The 25,401-nt window shown below is 37.6% G+C and overlaps 1 protein-coding gene across 2 annotated transcripts in view; it reads right to left on the minus strand.

Moving 5' to 3' along the window:
• PLA2R1 (phospholipase A2 receptor 1) overlaps positions 1-25,401 on the minus strand; it is a 126,238-nt gene that overhangs the window by 52,015 nt on the left and 48,822 nt on the right. For both annotated transcript variants that reach the window (XM_047772711.1, XM_047772710.1), the window contains exons 7-11: positions 24,217-24,411; positions 22,847-23,004; positions 19,666-19,764; positions 15,722-15,834; positions 6,696-6,865 (exon numbers count right to left, since the gene is read on the minus strand). In XM_047772711.1, coding sequence (XP_047628667.1) covers positions 6,696-6,865; positions 15,722-15,834; positions 19,666-19,764; positions 22,847-23,004; positions 24,217-24,411 — 735 coding nt within the window. The remainder of the gene's footprint in view (positions 1-6,695; positions 6,866-15,721; positions 15,835-19,665; positions 19,765-22,846; positions 23,005-24,216; positions 24,412-25,401) is intronic.

Raw genomic sequence — 25,401 nt, forward strand, 5'->3', positions numbered from 1 at the left:
AAAAAAGATTTACATTTTCATCTTATTCAGAGACAATTTACTCAATGTCAATCAGCCTGAGCAGCCAAACTGAGCATCACGATATTATTTTTGCTTCAGGGAAAAGAGAAAAGAATAGTGCCACTCAAATAAATTACAGCAGAAACTTAAGAATGACAAGAAGTTCTGCTTCAATTCTAAATTTTAGACATCCAAATATGCCCCCAGGAAGATAACATTAAAAACTAGGAATTTTGTCTACTCACAATGTATTAGTTTATTTTGACAGGTATAGACATTCCTAACAAAATTCCAAAGTATATTAGAAATGATATCTGAATTTTTTCCCCAATAGTAGTATGTCATGGAACTTTACTATTCTCTGTTTTTTAATAACACTCATACACTTATAGAATGAGAAGACTGCTTATTGAGTGAATGTGATGTTTCTTGTTTAGACCTATGCAATCTTTGGTTTCTATATAAATTTCCTAAACCTATGGTTATACACAAAAAACCTAATTTGTCCTAACTTCATGCATCTAATATGCATCTTGTAAAATTATGTTTTTTTTTAAAATAATAAACCATATATTTTAAAGTCTTTTAGGTTCACAGAAAAATTGAGCGGAAAGTACAGACTTTCCATATACCTCATGCCCCACATACACTACTATTGACATCTCATACTACAATGATGTATTTGTTAAAACCTACATTGACACATCATTATCACCCCAAACCCATGGTTTACATTAGGGTTGACTCTTGGTATTGTACATTCTATGGGTTTGGACAAATGTATAATGACATATATCCACCATTGCGATATCCTATAGAATGGTTTCACTGCCCACTCCACACCACCACTCCCCCCAGCCCCCTGCCGCAAATCCTCTGTGCTCTGCCTATAAACCCCTCCTTCCTCTAACCCCTAGAAACCACTAGTCTTTTTATTGCCTCCTTAGTTTTGCCTTTTCCAGAATGTCATTGACTTGGAATTACACAGCCTTTTCAGATTGGCTTCTTTCACTTAATAATATACATTTAAGTTTCCTCCTTGTCTTTTCATGACTTGATAGCTCACTTCTTTTTAGCACTGAATAATTTTCCATTGTCTGCATGTAACACAGTTTTTTCACTCATCCACTGAAGGACATCTTGATTGCTTGCAAGTTTTGGCAAGTATGAATAAAGCTTCTATTAAAAATCTGTATGCAGGTCTTTGTGCAGACATCAGTTTTCAATTCACTTGGGTAAACACCAAAGAGTGCGAGTGCTGGATTATACAGTAAGAGTACATTTATTTTTGTTAAGAAACTGCCAAACTGTCTTTGAAATTGGCTACACCATTTTGCATTCCCACTAGCAATGTATGAGCGTTCATGTTGCTCCAAATCCTCACCAGCATCTGGTGTTGTCAATGTTTTGGATTTTAGTTATTTTAAAGAGTGTAGCAGTATCTTGTTTCAATTTGCAATTTTTCAATGACATATAATATTGAATATGTTTTCATATACTTACTTTCCATGTGTATATATATATATACCTATGTTCAAGATTTTTGTCCATTTTAAAATTGAGTTCTTTACTTATTGTTGAATTGTAAGAGTTCTCTGTATAGTTTAGGTAACAGTCCTTCATTGCATGTGGTTTTTACTAATATTTTCTCCCCATCTGTGGCTTATCTTCTCATTCTCATGACATTATCTTTCTCAGAGCACAGGTATTAATGACATTTTAGTTTTAATGAAATCTAGCTCAGCAATTATTTCTTTCATGGGTTTTGCTTTTGGTTTTGTGTCTAAAAAGTCATCACCATATCCAAGGTCATGTAGGTTTTCTATTATGTTATCCAAAGGGAGCTTTAAAGCTTTGTGGGGTTTTTTTTTTTTGTCTTTTTGCCATTTCTTGGGCCACTCCCGAGGCATATGGAGGTTCCCAGGCTAGAGGTCAAATCAGAGCTGTAGCTGCCAGCCTATGCCAGAGCCACAGCAACGTGGGATCGAAGCCACGTCAGCAAACTACACCACAGCTCACGGCAACACCAGATCCTTAACCCACTGAGCAAGGGCAGGGATCGAACCTGCAACCTCATGGTTCCTAGTCGGATTCGTTAACCACTGGGCCACGACGGGAATTCCAGCTTTGTGTTTTATATTGAGGTCTATTATCCATTTTAAGTTAATTTTGTAAGTGTGTAAGCTCTGTGTCCAGATTCTTTGTTTGTTTGTTTGTTTTCCAAAGATCAGTTGACTATTTTTGTATCAGCATATTTCTAGACTTTTCATCCTGTCCTATTGATTTATTTGTCTTCCTCCCTCCAAACCACATCATCTTAATTACTGTAGATTTATAATAAGGCTTGAATACAATAAGGTAGTGTCAATCCTTTGACTTTGTTTTTCTCCTTTAATACTGAGTTGGCTATCCTGGGTATTTTGCTTCTTCATATAACTTTAGAACCAGTTTGTTGTCAATATCCACAAAACAACTTGCTGGGTTTTTGACTGGGATAGCATTGAATCTATCAGTCAATCTGTGTAATACTGACATCTTGACAATATTGAGTCTATCTATGTACATGGAATCTCTATTTAATTCTTCTTGATTTATGTCATTAAAGTTTATAGTTTTCCTCTACAGATCTTGTACATATTGTTATATTAATACCTAAAAATTTCATTTTGGGGAGTGCTAATGTAGTATGTTTTTAATTTAATTTAATTTTTAATTTTTTTGTCTTTTTGGGGCCACACCCACAGTATATGGAGGTTCCCAGGCTAGGGGTAGAATTGGAGCTGTAGCCGCTAGCCTATGCCACAGCCACAACAACACCAGATCTGAGCAGAGTCTGTGACCTACACCACAGCTCATGGCAACACCAGATCCTTAACCCACTGAGCAAGGCCAGGAATCAAACCTTCATTCTCATGGATGCCAGTTAGATTCATTTTCACTGAGCCACAATGGGAACTCCTGTTTTCAATTTTAAGTTTCTCCTTTTCATTGCTGGTGTACAGAAAAGCAATTGACTTTTGTACATTAATTTTATATACTGCTATAAGAATTAAAAAAGAAAGAAAAGAAAACTATAGGAAAGGAGCATAATAAGCTAAGCAATACATAGATTAGATGTATTCTGGAAAGAAGTAGGAAAGGAACCAGGGTGTTCCCTGTGGATGCCCGATAAACAGATGCTTCCCTGCTCTGAAGGTTTTTCCTTGTGTTTTTCAGTCAATATTTAGCAAGAGAGTCAGTAAATTAACAATTATTGGCAGACTGGTTAATGCAGAGGGGTCAAAATGCAGAAAATCATCTATGCCCTGTTTGAAGGTAGTAAAGCCTTGAGAGACAGTCACAAACACATGTAAGAAGGGTTTATAATAAAACATTAAAAATTTTCGTATCCTGCAAATTTATATAATTTCTTTTCAGTTTTAGGAAATTTTTTATTGATCCTAATTTTCTACATAGACAATCACATCATCTATGACAAAGTTTTATTTCTTTTTTTCCAATCTGTTTGCCTTTTATTTGTTTTTCTTGTCTTATTGCATGAGCTAGGACTCCTAGTATAGTGTTTAAAAGAAATGTTGATAAGAGACATCCTTGCCTTGTTCCTGAGCTTAGTGGGAAAGCTTCTAGTTTTTCACCATTAAGCGTGATAGTGTGAGTTTTCTGTGGATGTTCTTTACGAAGCTGAGGAAATTCCCCTCTATTCCTTGTTTGTTAAATTTTTTAACATAAATGGATATTGAATTGCCAAATGTTTTTTTATCCATCTATTGAGATGATCATGTCATTTTTCTTTGTTAGCCTATTGATTTGATGGATAACATTAATGATTTTCAAATGTTGAGTCAGTTTTGCATACCTGAGATAGATCTCATTTGGTCATGGTGTATAATTCTCCTTATACATTGTTGGATTCAATTTGTTGATATTTTGTTGAAGATTTTTGTTTCTATGTTCATGAGAGATATTGGTATATAGTTTTACTTTCTCGTAATATCTTTGTCTGACTTTGGTATTAGGGCAATGTTGACCTCATAGAATGAGTTATGAAGCATTCCATCTGCTTCTGTCTTCTGGAAGAGATTGTAGAGAACTCATATAATTTCTTCATTAAATGTTTGGTAGAATTGACCAGTTAAACTCATATAAGCATGGTGCTTTCTCTTTTGGAACATTATGAATTGCTGATTCAGTTTCTTTAATAGATGTAAGTCAATTCCAATAGTTTATTTCTTCTTGTGTGAGTTTTAGCAGCCTGTGTCTTTAAAAGAATTGCTTTCATCTAGGTTATCAAATTTGTGCACATAAAGTTGCTTGTGGGAGTTCCTGTTGTGGTCAGTGGGTGTTCTCATTGTGGGCTCAGTGGGTTAAGAATCAGACTAGTATTCATGAGAATGCAGGTTTGATCCCCAGCCTTGCTTACTAGATTAAGGATCTGACATTGCTGCAAGCTGCATTGTAGGTTGCAGACATGGCTTGGATCTAGCATTGCTTTGGCTGCTGTGTAGGCCTGCAGCTGTAACTCTGGTTCAGCCCTTAGCCTGGGAACTTCCATATGCCTAAGGTGTGGCCCTAAAAAGAAAAAAAAATAATAAAGTTGCTCATAATACTCCTTTATTATCCTTTTAATGTCCATGGGATCTGTAGTGATGTCTCTCTCTCTCTTTTTTCCACTTATAATATTAGTAATTTGTGTATACTCTCTTTTTTCTTAGTGATCCTATCTAGAGGTTTATCAATTTCATTGATCTCAGAAAACCAACTTTTGGTTTCATGGATTTTCTTTGTTGATTTCCTGTTTTTAATTTCATTGATTTCAGTTCTAATTCTTATTATTTATTTTCTTTTACTTACTTTGGATTTAATCTGCTCTTCTTTTTCTAGTTTCCTAAATAAAGTGGAATTACTTTTTCTAGTGATTAGATTACTGATTTTAAATATTTCTTCTTGTCTACTATACACACTCAGTACTATAAATTTCCCTCTAAGGCCTGCTTTCTCTGTAACTCACAAATATATTTTCATTTAATTTAAAATATTTAAACATTTCTCTTAAGATTTTTTTTCTGTGACCCATGTGTTATTTAGAAGTCCATTACCTAATCTCCAAGTATTTTGGAATTTTTCAGATATCTTTCTGTTATTGAATTCTGGTTTAACTTCATGTGATTTGAGAGCAGACAATGTATGACGTCTATTCTTTTAAATTTGTTAAAGTATGTTTTATGACCTAGAGTATAGTCTATATTAGTGAATGTTCCATGTGAATTTGAGAAGAATGTGTCATCTGCTGTTGCTCTTGTTGGATGAAGTAATATATAAATATCAATCATATCCATTGATTGACAGTGCTGTTGAGTTTAACTTTGTCCTTATTGATTTTATATTTGCTGGATCTATTTCTGATAGAGGGTTGTTAAAGTCTGTAACTATAATGGTAGAATTATCTATTTCTCCTTGCGGTTCTATCAGCTTTCCCCTCATATATTTCACTACTCTGTTGTTAGAGACATACACATTAAGGATTGTTATATCTTTTTTAGTACTGACTCCTTTATCTTTGTGTAATGTCTATTTCTATCCCTGAAAACTTTTCTTGTTCTGAAGTCTCCTCTGCATCAAATTAATATAGCGATCCCTGCTTTCATGTGATTAATGTTCACATGAATATCCTTCTCCATTCTTATATCTGTCCTTATTTTCAAAGTGGGTTTCTTGTAGAAAACATTTACTTAGGTCTTGGATTTTGAAGCACTCTAAAAATCTCTTTTAATTGGTATATTTAGTCCTTTGACTAATTATTGTTATATGTTAGACATAATGCTGTTATATATTAGTTGTAATATTAATACAACTAATAGTTCTCTTTCCTCAGGGAAGAGCCCGAGGCCTCTACCCCATTTCCTCCAGACACAAATTTAAAGGTAGCCTATTGCCTAATGTCTATTTGGGTAGTCCTGATTGAGATCCACAGGTTAAGAAACGCATCCAAATAGGGCTTACATTGAGGTAAAGGGATGGTGGATCTAGGTTGGTGACCTAAGATTAACACAAAGAACTAAAGCTTGTCCCACAAGGTCTGGTTCAAGTGTAGATTGTGGCGAAGCCGTTAGTTTCTCTGGAACGTACTAACCTAACACAGTTTCATGCTTTGGGATCCAGAGATAAGCACAGGAGGGTGAACTAATAGAACTGTAGCTCTGAAATCCTGGCTCAAGTACCATAGAAGTCCATGGAGGAGATGGACTAGCAAGAATGTTACCTAAGTAATTGGTCAATATGCCATAGCAAAGTCACTTGGCAGTGACTGTGAGCTGATTAGATATGCTCGTGTGCTCATTTACCATGCTCTGAAGTATAACACAATATTCTGGATGGAGTAAGACCCTAGGACTCTTGGACAATGAGGATGAATGGGGAGAAGACTTTAGGAGAGAGAAACTGAGCTTCCTGCTAACAAAGGCATGTGTTGTCTTAAGTAATGAATTTATACCTTAAACTTGTCAAATGACTCATATGGATTACACTTTAAATATGACCAGCCATATATCAATCCCTGAGAACCTACGGTAAGGTTTTAGTTATTTAGGCATTAAGAAAACATTGAAGAAGAGTCAAAAGAGGTCTATCATGAGGTGAATGGAATTTTGAACAAAGAAAACAGGATGGAGAAGTGGTGTTAAGCCTCCTCTACTCACGGGGCTGACGTGCATTCCAGTGTGTGTATTGCACTGGCTCTGACTTCTGTCCTGCTGTCTTCCAAGTATATTCTCCTGTATTGTTTTGATCTTGAAGAGCTATCCAAAAATAAGTGTCCTTCGTTTTTACCACATTACTGATCAAACTGGTAATAAAAGCCTGTTCGAACCTTAAGAAGGAAAAAAGGAAATGGTTATAATAAGTTTCTGGGTAAAAAAATATATATATTAAAACGTAATGAGGTGCACAGAATGGCACCAGTTAAGCATTTCTCATGAATTCTGAAAAATGTGGAGCAGAAAAATTCCCAAAGACACTGAACATTAATAAGTGCTAATCATCAGTGCAATTCCTGGAAATGTATGAGTGAGGAGAATTTGATTCTCAAAGTTGGGGCTCAGTTCTTTCAAGGAATAGAGTCCAGCTCCAGTTTCAGAGTGTAGGTAGTAAAGTCCAAGAAGCTAGCAATGTGTTCTTGGTGCAACATGTGCCCTATTTTGTAATTAGGTCACACGACACACACCATGCCATAACATGCATATGCTGGAGAGTTGACAGCAGAGAGAAAGAGGGATATTATGTTTTTCTGAATAAGTATCTGCCAACATATAGCTACATGCACCCACCCACCACACTTGCCTGGTAAGAATGGAGCAGAGATTGGAGTAGTAATCTTATGTCTCCCAAATCAGTTTCCAGGCACATGGAGTCATTGGCTTATTCAAATGTGTTCAGATGTGCATACTCACTGAAGATAAATTTAAAACCCTAGGAACTAATCCAAGGAAGTACACCCACTATATTCCCCAAACAGTTGAATGAATTAGTGTTCACTGACTGGTGGCAGTGCTCCCTTCCCAGCATGAATGCATCAAAAACAGAATCTAGACAATTTGTATACATACTTCCACATGAATACCTACTAGAAACATGTATTAAAATTTAACTAGCATTTAAATTTTAAGCTAAGGTGGAAATCATTTTGAAAAATTTATTTTCAATACATATATTGCTTTGAAGAAACACCTTTCAAACAGTGATAACTTTTGACCAGACCTGCTGAGTCATTGGGAAAGGAAAGGCCTGATGAAATTATCTAGAAAACCTAAGGAGAAAGCAAAGTAGACTTTTTAATCAAATTTTGCATTTTTTTTTTCATTACCACTCATCCGTAACTTGCTAAGGGAAGCAAAAGAAATGGGGTCATTCAAGAATAGAGGATCCCCAAAGGAAATAGGGGAGAAAAAGAGGAAAGAGGAGTTCCCGTCGTGGCGCAGTGGTTAACGAATCCGACTAGGAACCATGAGGTTGCAGGTTCGGTCCCTGCCCTTGCTCAGTGGGTTAACGATCCGACGTTGCCGTGAGCTGTGGTGTAGGTTGCAGATGCGGCTCGGATCCTGTGTTGCTGTGGCTCTGGCGTAGGCCGGTGGCTACAGCTCCGATTCGACCCCTAGCCTGGGAACCTCCATATGCCGCGGGAGCGGCCCAAGAAATAGCAACAACAACAACAACAACAATAACAACAACAAAAGACAAAAAAAAAAAAAAAGAGGAAAGAACCCAAAGAAGCAAGCTTTTTAACTGCCTTATGAACATTCCTAGCAATAGTTTGTGATATTAGGCATCCATGATACTCATATTTGCAGAGTGTATGCTTTAGTAAATATTTTTTGCAGATACTCTGTTGATAATCTAAATAGCATACAGTTGAGATTGGAAAAGTTCTTTTCAATCATATTATAGTGTCAGAACCCTATGTAAGCATGCTTCAAAAAGAAAGTATATAAAAGTAAATACTATTTAGGTCTAGGTGCTGTGGTCTTCCTATACTTCCACTGGTTCATGCTCTCATAAGATTGGATCTGTTTTTCCTTCTCTCCTCTGAAGCTGAGTAGCATCCTTATCATGCCCAGCTGGTGCCTGAAACAGCAATGCTAGGGGGCCAACAAGGCAGTGTGCCATACAGGCTATGGTTTGGACCACTATTTATTGTGCTGGTTCTAAACCCAGGCAGAATTGCTGGTTCTTCCATTACCTTCTACTGTGGCATTTATCAGATAATGGAGAGAGATAATGCTGTCTGAGAGTTTGGCCTCTGGTATCATTATTCATGACAACACTTTGCTTTTGTGCCCCGTTGGTTTCAGATATATTTAGTCCTTTCTGATTTGCTATTTTATAACAATTTACCATTGTTCAAAACAATACAAAGCTTGCTTTTTGAATTGGCAACTGTATCTTTTAAGCAATTGCATATAATACTCATACATTATAGCCTATGACCTTCAAATAAAAACAGGACTCTGGTTTTCGTGGTCCAGTTTAGAATATGGCATCGTTAATAAGAAAATTTAGTTAAGTATATCTTTTTTCTAAACAATGTACTCTATGAAATTAACTCTAAGAGAGCATGCGATCTCTTGAGTGTCTATTTCCAACTGATAAAGAAACAAGAGAATATTTTATATTCTTTTTCACTATTTGGTTTCAAACACTTAAAAGGTTGTTGGAGTTCCCGTCCTGGAGCAGTGGTTAACGAATCTGACTAGGAACCATGAGGTTGCAGGTTCGATCCCTGCCCTTGCTCAGTGGGTTAACGATCCGGCGTTGCCGTGAGCTGTGGTGTAGGTCGCAGACGCGGCTCGGATCCCGTGTTGCTGTGGCTCTGGCGTAGGCCAGTGGCTACAGCTCCGATTCGACCCCTAGCCTGGGAACCTCCATATGCCGCGGGAGCGGCCCAAGAAATGGCAAAAAGACCAAAAAAAAAAGGTTGTGAAAACTCTGGTTTACAGTAATAGAGCAGATGACCTTTTAAAGTCTTTTCTGGGCCTGTGTTTTATTTGAGTATATTCCAGAGTTTTAGAATATCTGGACATTTCGTCTTGTTTTACAGAGTGAGGTTGTTTAATTCAAATGTTACTGTGATTTAAGAAAAAAAAACTATGTCCATATTTTTATTTTATTTTTTAAACCAGAATAACATGTTATCTCTAAGGAATTCATTAAAGTAAAAACTGTTTGTTATTCTTTAGAAAAATACCAATGTTAAAATATTTTGCTTATGTGTACCTATTTGTAAAATCAAATTTTATAAAAGAATAATTCTTAAAAAAGTTAAATGTATATTTTCAATGTAAAAAAGTGTATTTTGAACTTCCATCAGTTTGAGAAGAAATTATTGCTCATGATGTTAAACATTAAATTTTAATTTAAAAAATACAATTCAAAGAGAGCAATACATAGTTTTGGCATACACTGACACATTTTTTTCATTTCAAAATAAATATTTTACATATCAAAAAATGCACGCTTGGAGTTCCTGTCGTGGCGCAGTGGTTAACAAATCCGACTAGGAACCATGAGGTTGCAGGTTCGGTCCCTGCCCTTGCTCAGTGTGTTAAGGATCTGGCGTTGCCGTGAGCTGTGGTGTAGGTTGCAGACGTGGCTCAGACCCTGCATTGCTGTGGCTCTGGCATAGGCCAGGGGCTACAGCTCCGATTCGACCCCTAGCCTGGGAACCTCCATATGCCGTGGGAGTGGCCCAAGAAATAGCAAAAAGACAAAAAAAAAAAAAAAAGCACGCTTCAAAAAAAGGTATTTTATACTTAAATCTCTAATTTAACATTTTATTTCTTCATAGCCAGTGACATATGTAGCTGAAAAAAAGATGTTTCTTTCTCTTCTGTGAATAACACAGTACTTAGCAGAAGGCAAAACTTAATGATTATGATTGTAGTACCTCAAACAAGAGATTGAAAAAACATAATGTGTTGGAAATAGCTTCAGTAGAAGGCCATTTCAATTTTTAAAAAATTACACACATATGTAATAATCTAGTTGGGGGGACTCAGCTTTGAACTGGGTAGTTGCAACTGTATTTCTCCCAATAAAACAATTATTAACATTTTTGACACCATTTTCAAATAACTAACTTTATTGCTGAATTAATATGAAAATGATAAACTGCTTTCTTTTATTTATTTATTTATTTATTTATTTTTAAATTTCCTTCTTTTAAAAAAGAATGGCAATAGAATATCAGTGGTTTTCAAATGGAGGCATGCATCATGGTCACTATTTGAAATTTTTGGTGGCATTCCTCAAGAACTAGAAATGTTAAGTTTTTGGATAGTGTTTCTTTCAAAAGACTAGAAGAAAAATATAGAATTAGAAAATACACCTAGTACATACACAGGAAATAAACCTAGAAGAGCAAATTCTAAACTGTTAGTGGTAGTTACCTTTGGGAAAGGGAGTGGGATTATTGCGAGGCAGAAGGAGTGGAGGTAAGGGGGCACTTTCACTTTTTAGTTGATATTCTTCTGGCTTGCTTGAATTTACACCAGTGAGACTGCTTCCATTGTGTAATTTTAAGAAGGGTAACCAAAATGTGTTTTGAAAAAGAAAGTTAACTGCATCCTACCAAAAAAACCAAATACACCTGTTAGAAGTAATAAATTCAGCAAATTGCAGGGTACAAAGTCAACACACAAAACTCCGTTGCACTTCTAAATACTAATGATGAACAATCTGAAAAGGAAAATAATTCCACTTATAACAGCATCAAAAAGAGTGAAATACTTGGTAAGGAACTTGACCAAGGAAGTAAAAGACTTGTACATTGAAAACTACAAAGCATTGCTGAAAGAAATGAAAGATACAAATAAGTGGGAAAAACTCCTATATTCATGGACTGGAAGAGTTATTGTTAAAATGTCCATAATACTGAAAGTGATCTACAAAATGAATGGAATACTTGTCAAAATACCAATGATATTTTTTATGGAAATAGAAAATTCATATGGAATTTCAAGAGATCCTGAACAGCAAAACAAACATGAAGAACAAAGTTGGAGGTCTCACACTTCTTGATTTCAAAACTTACTAAAAAAGTACAGTAATCGAAACGTTGTGGCATAAAGATGAACACATAGACCAATGGGATAGAATAGAGAACCAAGAAATAAACCCTTGCATGTATGGTCAAATGATATTCCACAAAGGTGCCAAGACCATTCAATGAGGAAAGGCCAGTCTTTTCAATAATAATGTTAGGAAGACTGACAACACCTACAAAAGAATGCACTTGGACTCTTACCCTACACAATTTACAAAAATTAACCCAAAGTGGATCAAAGACCAAACATATAAACTAAAACTATAAAACTCTTAGAAGAAAACAAGGAAAAAATTTTCATGACATTGAATATGGCAATGTTTTCTTTTATAAGACACCACAAGCTCAGGCAACAAAATAAGAAAGGATAAATTGCGTTTAATCAAAATTAAAAACTTTTGTGCATCAAAGGACACTATCAACAGAGTGAAAAGGAAACCCACAGAATAGGAGAAAGTATTTGCAAATTATGCATCTGATAAGTGAATAATATCCAGAATATAGAAAGAACTCCTCTATCTTAATGACAAAGAACAAACACTCCAATTCAAATATGGGTGAAAGCCTTGAATAGACGTTTCTCCAAAGAAGATATTCAGTTGCCAATAAGCACATGAAATGCTCAGCATCACCAGTCATTAGGAAAATGCAAATCAAAACCACAATGAGATACCACTTCACATCCATTAGGATGACTATTAGGTAAAAACAGAAAATAACAAGTGCTGGCCAGGAAGTGGAATAATTGGAACCCTAGTGCACTGCTGGTGAGAATGTAAAACTTTGTAGTTCCTATGGAAAACAGTAGGGGTGTTCCTCAAAAAATTAGAAATAGAATTATATAATCTATAAATTCCACTTCCAGATATATGACCACAAAATAATGGAAAGTAGGGACTTGAAAGATATTTGGACATTCATATTCATAGCAGCATTATTCACAATAGTCAAAAGGTAGAAACATCTGTATCTATTGATGAATGAATGGATAAAGAAAATATACTACTGTGAAATGTACAATGGAATATTATTCCCTGGCCTAAAAAGGAAGGGAATTCTGACACATGCTACAACATGGATTAACCTGGAGCACATTACGCTAAGTGAAATAAACCAGGCACAATAGGACAGCTACTATATGATTCCAGTTATGGGGTCCTTAGAGTAATCAATTTCATAGAGACAGAAAGTAGGACTGTGGACGTCAAAGGCTGGGGGCAGGGGGATGAGGAGTTAGTGTTTAATGGATATAGAATTTCAGGTTGGGAAGATGAAAAAAGTTCTGCAGCTGGATCATGGTGCCGGTTGCATAGTAATATGAATGTACTTAATGGCCCTACACTGTACACTTAAAATAGTTCAAATGATAAATTTTATGTTATGGATACTTTACTACAACTAAAAACAAACTGTAAAAGTGAGGGATATGGTGGTTGCAAGAAAATGGCAGGGCTGTAAAAATGCTTGAAAATAATGCACTTTTAAACTTAGGAGAACATGAGATATGGCAGCAGTTCTTACTTTTGGCAAAATTCTCAAAATCGAGTGTCATTTGGATTATTTTGTACAAATATTCTGTGGATGACTGATTCAAGCTTTAGATGTACATGCATTTAGTTATCCATGGTAACTTTGGAACCCAAGTTTTACATTTGTGCTCTGTCTGAAAGCAAAATGGCCAGGCCTGAAAACGTTTTGTAACACCAAGAAAATAAAATTCTGTTATTCAGCAATAAGGGTTTATTTTTCTTCCCCTCTCTACTCCACAAAGTGTTAAAAGTCCTAGGCCAGGAGGAGTTGCCTGATAACAAAAGAAATACGTAATTTGTAGCAGGTGGTTCTAATTGTGCCCATCAAATCTGTCGCTCCATTGTGCAGAAGAGTGGAAAATCAATTAGTGACTACAAGCTTGGGTACCGGTGAGTGACAGGAGTGTCTTAACTCAAACAGGAAATCAGTAATGGAAGAAAATGATTACCAAGGCTGCTAGTGGATATTCCCGGATCTGAGGAGACTTTCCATCTACTCCCAACCTTCTCAGACAAAAGATGTTGTTGAAAAATATTCCAATGTGTACTGTCACTCCAAGGACAGTATGGTGTGGGTCTTTGTTTCTTACCTGATAGGATCTGAATGAATAAAAATCAAGAGCATAGAGCCCTTCCTTGCCTCAACTTGCGTGTCTTGTGTTGGAATCATTGCTTTGGATGTAGACATGTTTGCGAAGCAGTGTACATGCATGTAAACTGCCTGGGAGAGTGGACTCACTGGGACTAGTGTGTAGTCCCTCTGAGCTTGGATTGTGACTGAGTAGCATGCCAGAGCAAGGTCACCCAGGGGACCGAGGAGGGCATGAAAACCAACTTACCTATAGACTGCTTTAGAGCTGGGCCACTAATTAGCTTTGGCTACTGAATACAGCTCAGCAAAGAAAAAAATGTATAGTATTCACAGCATACTATTGTATCCAGTTTTTGGGGAAATGAAATAGAGGAGGGTTTTTTTTGTTTTGTTTTTTGTTTTTTCCCAGACACTTTCTATCATTTGAATGAGGTCCCCAAATGATTCTTAGAAAACGAAATGTTTGAACTGTAACAAACTTCTGCCTTACTTGGGGTCACTTTGCACTACAAACTATCCGGAATGTCACTTTGAGTTTATCCATTTATTGTGTTATTCCACTTTCTTCACTGGTTTCATATGTCTATGTTCTATCTCTTTGGTGGCTGGCCTGCAAGTGGCATTGGGACAATTACACTATGCCTTTTATGTCTTTTGTACAGCGTGCCAGTGTTTCATATAATGCCTCTCACAATATAGATGTTCAGTAAATAATTTTCAAATAAACTCTTGACTGTTGTTTTTTGCATAGTCAGATAACATATGAAAAGTAATTAACACAGTGCCAGGAATGCGATAGGCACTTGACGAATATTACACAAAAAAAGAAAGGAAAGAATAAGACGTAAAAGCAGGTAACATAATTAGACCCGTTTTCTTCAGTGAAAAACATAATTAATTATAATTAACAAAAGAGCATAACTTCATTGGTCAGGTTCCTGAATAAATTCCAATGTCGATTCATTGACTGGAGGACTTACAGCCCAAGGGGCTCTGGAATCCCTTTGCATGAGTGAATAGGTTGAGGCTAAAGGCTTCCTTCTCCCTGGTATTTACTCTGGGAAGGAGAAAAGTAGGACCGAAAACAACACTGAGATACATCAGAGCTGGTGCTATACCCCCAAGTAAAGAGTCTCCTGAGAATAAAATGTTTCACTAGGCAACTTATTTTAGCAAATGCTGTCTGTCTATGTGTGCATGTGTGTGCGTCCGCATGCATGCATATTCCTGCGCATTGTTTGGAGGAAAGACTGGGAAAGAAGTTTGGAGGTAAGAGGACAATAGTACCAATTGTCCTGTTTCCTAGTCTTCAATGAATATTTTTTAAAAAAGCAAGTGACTAGCGTGGTGGATATAGTTTCCTGTGAAACCACTAAAGAGTTCTACCTCGTTTTGTCTTTAGCTTAGAGGAGTCAGTCTCCCAGCCCTCACTGTCCTCCTGGCATTGATAGTGACACTGAGGTCTCTTCTGATGTGGGTACTTTAATCCCCTGCTACATACGCTGCAAAGTGTATGGAGTGTAAAAAAAGGCACAGTTTCTCCGTATAAAGACGCCTGGGCACAGAGAAATCTAAATCTAAACACAGACGTAAGAAGTAATGGGGAAGCATTTGAAAATCCTCCACGGCTTAGTTTTACTTTTGTTCTAAAAAACCCCACATGACTTACAGTCATTACATTCAAAAAGTTCTTCATATTTAATTTTTCTATTATAAGTACTTAGATAAAATATAAATACAACTGAATATATCAGCAAAGCTATTAATAAATCTTCATGGCAAGTAAAAGTCATCTTAAATTTTACTATTTGTTACTGAAAATTCAATTTAAGAATAACATTGTATGATTTAAATTCATCTCAATCAATAATTTAAATAATTTAATACACTAATATATAGTACCCTTCATATTTTGACAAGTTACTGCTTATGGCTAGATCTTATCATTCTGAGAGCCCTTATGTCAAAAAAGTACAGTATGTGTCTGATAGAAAATTTCGGTTTTACCTATTTGTAATGGTTACAAGTGCTGGAGGACAGTAGTAGCCACTGGAGGCGTGGTCAAAGCTTCGAAGGACGGTGTCAATTTTGTAGCAGAACCTACCATGTCTCTCCCATCCCTTCAGCAAAGAAAAAGAAAATTAAGGACATAATATGATTTAGTTAAATAGAAAAAAAAATATATTTTTGGAATATTCTCATTTACCTCTTTCTTCCTGACTCACTTGACATTCAAAACTTGAATCTTTATCTTGATAGATTTATAATAGATTTATTCTATCTGGTGATGCCATTAGCTACAGCCACCTCTACATTTATTTAATTCTTAAAACCTATGTTTTAATGAACTTAAAATCTTAAAACTCAAGACCTCAAACAAATGAAAATTAAAGGACACACACTCAAGCTCTCCACCCCACCTATCTCTCTCCGTTCAGACTTATAGGATTTCATGTAAATGGTTCCTATGGGATGGTAGAAATCAAAAGTTTTGGGGTTTTTGTTGTTTTGTTGTTTTCTTTTTATGGCCATGCCTGGGGCATATGGAAGTTCCCAGGCTAAGGGTCCAAGTGGAGCTGCAGCTGCTGGCTTACGCCACAAGCATGCCAGATCCAGCCGCGTCTGCCACCTAAACACAGCTCACCGCAATGCTGGATCCTTAACCCACTGAGTGAGGCCAGGTATTGAACCCAAATCCTCATGGATACTAGTCCGGTTCATTACTGCTGAGCCGCAATGGGAACTCCGAAAGTGCTGGCTTTGAGGACAGAATGCATGGGCTTGAATCCTGGCTCCACCATCATGTGACCTTATGTAATCTTTCCATGTCTTAGTTTTCACCTCGACAAATGGAGATAATAATAGTATCCATGGAGCTGTTCTGAGACTCAAAGGGAGACAGTGTGGGCAGAGACCCTGGAATAGAGCCAGGAACTCAATATAAGCAAAGGAGACATTCTAGATAACAGTGTACTGTATTTTTTTTCAACTTTCTTTCCCATTTCTTCATATCATCTCACTGAGATTCACTGAGATTAGGGGCTTGGATAAAGTCAGAAATTACTGTACGAATTAGTCTGGAATGCACTACTGGTGCAATCCAGCATGGTCTTGACTGGGTCATCAAGCTTCCAAGCAGAGATTGGCTAAAATGTTTTTTTGGGAAAGATTATTCCTAAATCAATTGGCTGGACTTTTAGAGAGAAAGCGAGCAAGCTTTGGCACCTAGACAGAAATGACAAATGTGCAGCTGTATGGCTCAGACCTGGAAGTAAAGAAGGTTGCTCTATTCTTTAAAATCATACTTTATAGGAGACGTAGATTCATTAGTCCTCTATACTTCAACTGAATTATTTTAGTTCTTTTTCTTCCAATATTATAAAATCATATTACTTCTATCAATCTATTTTTATGTATTCGCCAGTTTTAAAATATGCTTCTTTTTGTGTCACGCCCCTACTTGCCAGATTTTGATCAGATATAAAATGATTTCTACTATGCTACTCGGAAAAGGTCTTGCAGTAAATTAGAGAAAAAAAAAAACAAACTGATTTTAGAAATAAGCTATTTCTGTTCAAAACATTATTAAATGAGGTGTAGATCACAGGAACACCACATTCAGCCCCCCAGGATGTGCTCTGAACCCACCCCCTTAACTTCTCTGCCCGCCTTATCTGTGTGAGTAATTGACAGTGTCAGCCAGAGCCCCTCTGTGGGTCACTCCAGATGGAGCAGGGAGGTTAGACGGCTTTTGTATTTGGAAGGACAGGAGCAGAAAGGCTGACAATTTGACCTTTCTGACAAAGTATCCTTTCTTCATTAGTGGTTTTTAGATCACAGGCTGCTTGGCAAAACAAAAAAGAAAATCTGAGAACTAAACAGTCTCAAGAAAAGGAGGGGAGGGGATGTGGCATAGTAATAACCAGAAAAACAAAGACTCTTTACTACAAGCCTTTGTCCACACAATGAAACTGGGAAGAATAATTGATTGTATTTGTGAATATCCTTTGTACCCGAGGTGCCATTTCATTTTAAATGTAATGATCATGGTGACAATACTAAAACAATTATTCGTATTATTTGGTACTCCAAAAACAGACTCAGAAGTAAGGTTTTTAAAAATTTTTGCTTCAAAATTATTAAGGTTTATTTTATACATTGATTTTGCATTGCAGACTGTTTAGAGAATTGCACTGAAGTAACTGGCTAAAAGAAAGAAAACTTTCAAAACCATATTCATTTGGCTGCATGAAGGAATTAATGGCATTCTGACATGAAGTTAGAGAACTGGCTCTGAACTAAGAATCCTTAAATATTGGTAAGGCTGTTCAGAAAAAGGAAAGCAGTGTACAAAAATCTGAGCAGAACATCAGTTGTTTCTTCTGTGTAAGAAGTTAATTACCCTTTCAACACAAATAAAATATATTGAATTGACTTGAAAGCCACATAGGACAGATTTTTTCCCCCAATATTTCTGATAAGATAGAAATTAGATCATCAGAGATCAGCTATAATTAATTCAAGAACTATACTCATTAGATCAAATGTTTGGTCACATGTCAGCCATGGCACATGTATTGTTTAGCTAAAGTATGAAGAGTGGTTAATATGCTTACACATTGATTAGTGAATCAAATGCAGTTTTTGGAGAAATGGGTCATCATTTAATTGGAACATAAGTAACTGGATTAGAAGAGAAAATAATTAAAAGAGAATTGCATAAAAACCAGGTTTGTGAAAACTTTGAGACTCATACAGCATAAAAATCTCTAATAGTTAAATCCAAAAATTGTAGGAGGCGTGTGAGAGAGAGAGGAAACACATGTGCTAAGGATATTGACAGGTAAATTTTTTGTAACTTACTGCAGAATATTGAATGTATTTTAAGAAGTTTAAAAGAGTATTTTCTACCTCTAAGATTTAAACAAATTATTAAGTATTTTTTATTATTTCAAGTACTGAAAACAGTACTTTAAGTACCAAAAAGTTATTTAAAATACTTAAGTATTTTTATTATCCTTTTACCAAATAGTAAATATATTGCAAACATGCACTTCTCATCATCATCATATTTTATTCAAATATTCAAGTAGGATTTCCCGTCGTGGCTCAGTGGTTAACGAATTTGACTAGGAACCATGAGGTTGCAGGTCTGATCCCTGGCCTTGTTCAGTGGGTTAAGGATCTGATGTTGCCATGAGCTGTGGTGTAGGTCGCAGACTCAGCTTGGATCCTGCGTTGCTGCGGCTCTGGCGTAGGCCGGCAGCTACGGCTCCGATTAGACCCCTAGCCTGGGAACCTCCATATGCCGTGGGTGTGGCCCTAGAAAAGGCAACAAGACAAAAAAAATTTTTTAAATTCAAGTATAAGAAAAGGGAAGGGGGGAGTTCCCTGGTGGCTCAGCAGGTTAAGGACCTGGTGTCATCACTGTTGTAGCTCAGGTTCGATCCCTGGCCTGGAAACTTCTGCGGCCAAAACAACAACAACGAAAGGTGAAAAGGAAAGCAAGACTGGGTGCAGGTGCAGAAGGTCACTCTTACTCAAAGGGATGCGTTTGCTTTCGCTCTGACAATCTTCATTGGAAGATAATGAAAACCATGTGTGAGGCAGGGCAACCCATGACAGGCACTGTTTGTACAGATGGTATAACAGGATCATTTACATTTTTTTATCTCAAAAGAAAACTAGTCTTGGGTGGAAGTGGATGGTAAGACAAAAATCCTTCTCAGAGCTGTAAATCCTCCTGTGTCTCTAGCTAATAATTATCTGTTTGTTAAAAGTAGCCCATGCTCAGAACAAAAGGAGAAGGGAAGGAAAGAGGGAAGGAAGGGAGGGAGGGGAAAGAGAGGGAGGAGGCAGTGAAGGCAAGAAGGAGAGAGATAGATTCACTTTAAATCGATGGTGGATAAATCGTTATAGTTTTGAATCCCTGTGATGGTCACAGCTCTTACCTCTTGACAGCCTGATTCAGTGTCAGAAAGGACATGGCCTGCTTTCTTACAAACGTAAAAAAGTGTTTCTTCGCAATTTTTAACTTTCCAATCTCCCTCCTGAGGAGAAAAAAAAAGTTTCAAGATGAATGAATACAATCCATCATTGATGCTGATAATAAACATCAATTATCTTGAATATAAGTGGGATTAATAATGTGCTTTCAGGATGGTGTAATATGTCAGGACCTTGTGTTTTCATTAGAAAAGGTTGATTCTCTCTCTACAAACAAGTGAGAGGTCTGGCTTTACACTAAGCTGCTCTCATTTTTTTTTTTTTTAAAGATGGGATAAGTAGTGATTGTCAAACTTTTGTGGGCACCAGAATCACCTGGAGGGGTTGCTAAAACACAGACAGTTGGGATCCATGTGTCTCATCAGTAGGTCAAGTGGGACCTGAGAATTTGCATTTTTACCAAATGTTCAGGTGATGTTGATGCTGCTGGGCTGGGGGCACAATTTGAGAACCACTTGGATGAAATTATCTCCCTGACCAAGTGAGAATGCTGCTTCTTCCTCTCCTCAACCACTTCTTAGTATTAAATTGAATGCTTTGCTGCTTCTATGTATAAACCTGGTGCTGGGGAAATGCCCTAGATAACATTATCATAGCTGAACTTCATGTTCAACCCCAAGTGTCCTTCTTCATCATGAATTCTCCAAAGCCCTACTCCATTTCCTCTTTATATAATAGGCATATACCTTCATGTCGAATCCTAGTCCTACTGAAGGCTGTTCTCATATCCTTCATTAATAATGAAATACTGGAGTGCCCGCTGTGGTATAATGGATTAAGGATCTGGCCTATCTCTGTGGCATTTCAGGTTTGATCCTTGGCCTGGTGCGGTACGTTATAACTAAAACTCAGCCAGTGAGTTCAGCAGCCATCAAAGAGCTTAGGTCTATTCTCTCTCTCTCTCTCTCTCTCTCTCTCTCTCTCTCTCTCTCTCTCTCTCTCTCTATATATATATATATATATATATATATACACCTTACAAATGGCTTGGGATTAAGTGAATTCTGTATAATCAGAGGTTTTAGATAAATGAGAGACTAGAGCATAAGGGTTAGCATGATAGTAAGAGTCCATTCATGTGAAGAAAAGAGCAAGATCTTTCCATGGATTCCCAATTTTTTTTTTTTTTTTTGTATTTTCTTGGGCTGTACCTACGGCCTATGGAGGTTCCCAGAGCTGCAGCTTCTGGCCTACACCAGAGCCACAGCAACTCGGGATCCGAGCCACATCTGCAACCTACACCACAGCTCACGGCAACACTGGATCCTTAACCCACTGAGCGAGGCTAGGGATCGAACCCGAAATTTCATGGTTCTTAGATTCGTTAACCACTGAGCCACGACAGGAACTCCTGGATTCCCAATTCTTTTTTTCTTTTTTCTTTTTTTTGGTCTTTTTGCTATTTCTTTGGGCCGCTCCCTCGGCATATGGAGGTTCCCAGGCTAGGGGTTGAATCGGAGCTGCAGCCACCGGCCTACGCCAGAGCCACAGCAATGCAGGATCCGAGCCGCATCTGCAACCTACACCACAGCTCACGGCAACGCCGGATCGTTAACCCACTGAGCAAGGGCAGGGACCGAACCCGCAACCTCATGGTTCCTAGTCGGCTTCGTTAACCACTGCGCCACGACGGGAACTCCGATTCCCAATTCTTAAAGAGGTTACACACTGAAGGTTTGGGATGGAAATGCTATAAAATTTGGTTGTGATGACCATTGCACAACTATAAAATGAAATAAAATTCATTGAGTAATAAAACAAATGAACAAACAAAAAAGAGATTACACAAAGTGTTGAGATCCTTTTAACTTAGGTGATGGAGCTTCAAAACCATCAACTTCCAGAGAGATTTCCAGACTCCTTTGTTCTTCCCCTCATCTTCACCATGGTGGTCCATGGCACCATCATCCACCAAAATGGCAGGTGCTCAGCTAGAAACCTACCTCTCTCTCACTTCACATCTACTTTAGCCACAGTTCCTATATGCTAGAGGATCCTTGAATCTGTCTTCTTCTCGTTTTTTTTTTTTTTTTTTTCCTTTTTAGAGCTATACCTACAGCATATGGAAGTTCCCAGGCTAGGGGTCAAATCAGAGCTGCAGCTGCTAGTCTACACCACAGTCACAGCAACGCCAGATCCTTAATCCACTGAACAAGGCCAGGGATTGAACCTGTGTCCTCATGGATACTAGTCAGACTGCTTCTGCTGTGTGGCAACCCCTGTCTTCTTCTCTCCATATTCACTTCCCTAATTCAACCACAGGAGTAGCCTCCAAACTGGTTTTTCTGCTTCTGTTTTTTCTCTCTCCAATCTATTGTCTATATAGCAGCCATAGTTACTCTTCAAATGTGAATCAGGGGAGTTCCCGACGGGGCTCAGTGGTAACGAACCTGACTGACTAGGATCGATGAAGGTGCACATTCGATCCCTGGCTTTGCTCAGTGGGTCTGAGATCCTGCATTGCTGTTTCTGTGGCTGTGGCTTTGGCTGTGGCTGGCAGCTGCAGCTCTGATTTGATCCCTAGCCTGGGAACTTCCTCATGCCGTGGGTGTGCCCCTAAAAAGCAAAAAGCAAAAAAAAAAAAAGAAAAAAGAAAAAGGGATCAGATCATGCCCTTCGTCTCCTTGAAGCCCCTTAGTGGTCCTATTCTGGACAGGTGAGGCTCACATTTCCACATTCTTCCTGCCCCATCTTCAACCACCTCCCTCACCATTCATACCTCCACACCACTCTGGTCTCCTTTTCGATTATCAAACTTGGCATACCTTGGTCTGCCTTTGGGCAGCTGCCACCTTCCTGGAATGTTCTCTTGATCTTCAAGAGTTTTTTTTTCTTCAGTCCCTGCTTAAATGTCATCTCTTCAGAGAGCTTCCTTGACTGTCCTGTCTGAAATATCTGTCCCAGTCCAAGTTTCTCCCATCTTGAACCTATTTCCTCAGAGTTATCATCACAACCATAATTGTCATTATTTTTTTTTTGATTGTATACACTTACTACCTAGCATGGAAGCCCTCTGAGGAACAGCCACTGTGCCTGTCTTGGTCTCTAAATGGACCAATTCCCTGGCATAGATGGCCCTCAATACAAGTTCAGCAAAGTAAGCACTGAACAAATGAATCAACTTACAGATTGCTCTGCCGAAACACACAGCTGGTTTCTATTTGGAAAAATTTGGGGCTCAAGTGCGTGCCAATTAGTAAAGGTGACTGAGGAGCCATTAGACCATTCAAAGGAAACTGGGATTTTATTGCTGCTCAAACCAATCCATGTTTCTGATGCATTTTCTGTAAGACATAAATGTAAATTACTTACAAGAATCCTTGTATCTGCAAAGGAGATAGCACACAGGGGCTACTACCAACATATACCACTTTGCATGTGATTTCTTCTTTGTTTCTTCATGGGATGAAACTTATTTAAGTTTTGGTATAGAATACTACCTTAAATTTTCCGTCCTTAATCTATCCAGCTTAAGCAAATCAGCTCGCTGGGACTCTAGTTTTCTTGCTACAGTGTGGAAGACAGGTCTGAAAAGTCTGTTTTTCCTTCTGGCTCTAAGAAGGGAAAATATAAAGTTCTGCTGGATTAAGAAAAGGGCACTTAAAAAAAAACTTTTAACTTGTTTAATCTGTTGTTTAATTTACTTTTTTTCCCTTCTCCTTTGCCCATGGGAAAAAAAGGAGCAGAAATCCTTCGAAGCATTGTATGGGAGCCATGGGGTTGTTGGAAAAGTAAATAAAATAAAGCTCTCCATTCTAGGTAGGGTAAAAAGATCCTTGGTATCTGAGAGAGGTCCCAGTGCCTCGATTATGAGATGGAGGTAGCCACAGGAGTCTTTCAATCCCAAAAGCAAAGGGTGAGGAAAAATGACAGAAGGAGCTTAGTTTTCACTCCAAAGTAATACCTAACATTGAAAAGTCCATCAGAGGAGGTGCTGGAGATTTTTTCCATTCAAAAAAATTTATTCTAAGTCAATGTTTTCCAGCATAATTCTATGTTAATATGTGACTTAGAATCTGCTGGGTGGAGCCCTAGGATCTTGGAACCTCTGAACATGTTACACAGCTTGAAAACCAGCATGCCAAACAGCTGACCCATTTTCACTGGCTTTAAATGATTTAAATCCAATCATTTTTGTAAGGAATTTCCTTTAGTGCCTTTAGTGCCACAGCACACTACTGCTATCTAGTGCCCATAACACTAAATTACAGGTTCAGGTTTTTTTTATTTGAAGTTTCAGAAAATGAGCTTTGCCTCTTAAAAACAAAAACAAAAACAGCCTCTAATATATCAGGAATATGTGAAATGTCACAAAGTTTCTGAACATGTGTTTTGTAAAAATCTAATCAATTTGCACTCCTGGATATTATTTGGAAATTCAGAATGTATGTGCTATAATCACCTTTAAACAGCTTATTTTTTTTTTGACTCTGCTAATAAAGATGGTTACTATATTGTATTTCATACCTCTTAAACCAAAGACACTTGATACTCACCATCTCCAAGGAGAGTTACAAGAAACTCCACTTCTGCTAACGAAGCTATGTCTATTAATGCACTGTTATCAGACTGGCAAGAATGCAAAGCCTCATTCCAGGTCTTTTTCTCTTTCTGAAGTTTATAGCAATTACGATTGTGGGGATTCCAGCCAGGCTCACAGTGGGTGGCATAATATTTCCAAGCATCTTTTTCTTTGTAAACCAACAGAAAACAGTGTCATTTTTCACAATTATTTTAACATTACTTATTATCCCCAATATAAATTACCATTAATATATGCTTTTTTTTTTAATTTGAAAAACAGGAGTTCCCATCGTGGCTCAGTGGTTAATGAATCCGACTAGGAACCATGAAGTTGCGGGTTCGATCCCTGGCCTTGCTCAGTGGGTTAAGGATCCGGCATTGCCGTGAGCTGTGGTGTAGGTTGCAGACGCGGCTCGGATCTGGCGTTGCTGTAGCTCTGGTGTAGGCCGGGGGCTACAGCCCTGATTAGACCCCTAGCCTGGGAACCTCCATATGCTGCAGGAGCAGCCCTAGAAAAGGCAAAAAGAGAAAAATAAAAAAGTTCATACAACCAAAGTGAGAGTTAGGGCTATATATAAAATTAGCTGTCCATTAAAAAATCTTTTTACATGGAAAAAGGAGTATTATGGAACACAGTTTAAATGATTTTAAAAGATTTTATATTACAGTATCAGGTGGGGTAGCTATTTATTCTCTTCTGAAAAGAGTCTGAAATCCTGGCCACTTCCTCTGGAGCAGAGATGACAAATAGCTTTCATCTTGAGGGTCTGTCTGAGTGCCTCTGATGTCCTTCTGTGTTCATATAGACCCCAGGTTTGACTTACAGGAAAATAATGCCATGACGCTTTGACACTGGCAGGGAAGACAGTTGTGTGCATGCCAATTCTATCTTTCCTCCTAGAGGAGCTTGCCCCCCAGCCTGGTGACAGCATTTTTATTTTATTAACCACAACTGAATGCCTCCCTTTAGCACTAATTTAGTTAGAAACAACTTCACTGCTAATTTGGGAAAGAAGACATTCTTTTCAAATTGCTTCTAGGACTCTGGCAGTGATTAAATCTTAATGGAAGAATGCTAGAACATTTAGATCTACCCCAGTAGATGTAATGAATTTAAAAACGTGGTCACAGAACACCTTTAAAAAATGAAACCTAAG

The sequence above is a fragment of the Phacochoerus africanus genome, chromosome 3 (genome assembly GCF_016906955.1).
Source record: "Phacochoerus africanus isolate WHEZ1 chromosome 3, ROS_Pafr_v1, whole genome shotgun sequence".
In the NCBI taxonomy this organism is placed as follows: domain Eukaryota; kingdom Metazoa; phylum Chordata; class Mammalia; order Artiodactyla; family Suidae; genus Phacochoerus; species Phacochoerus africanus.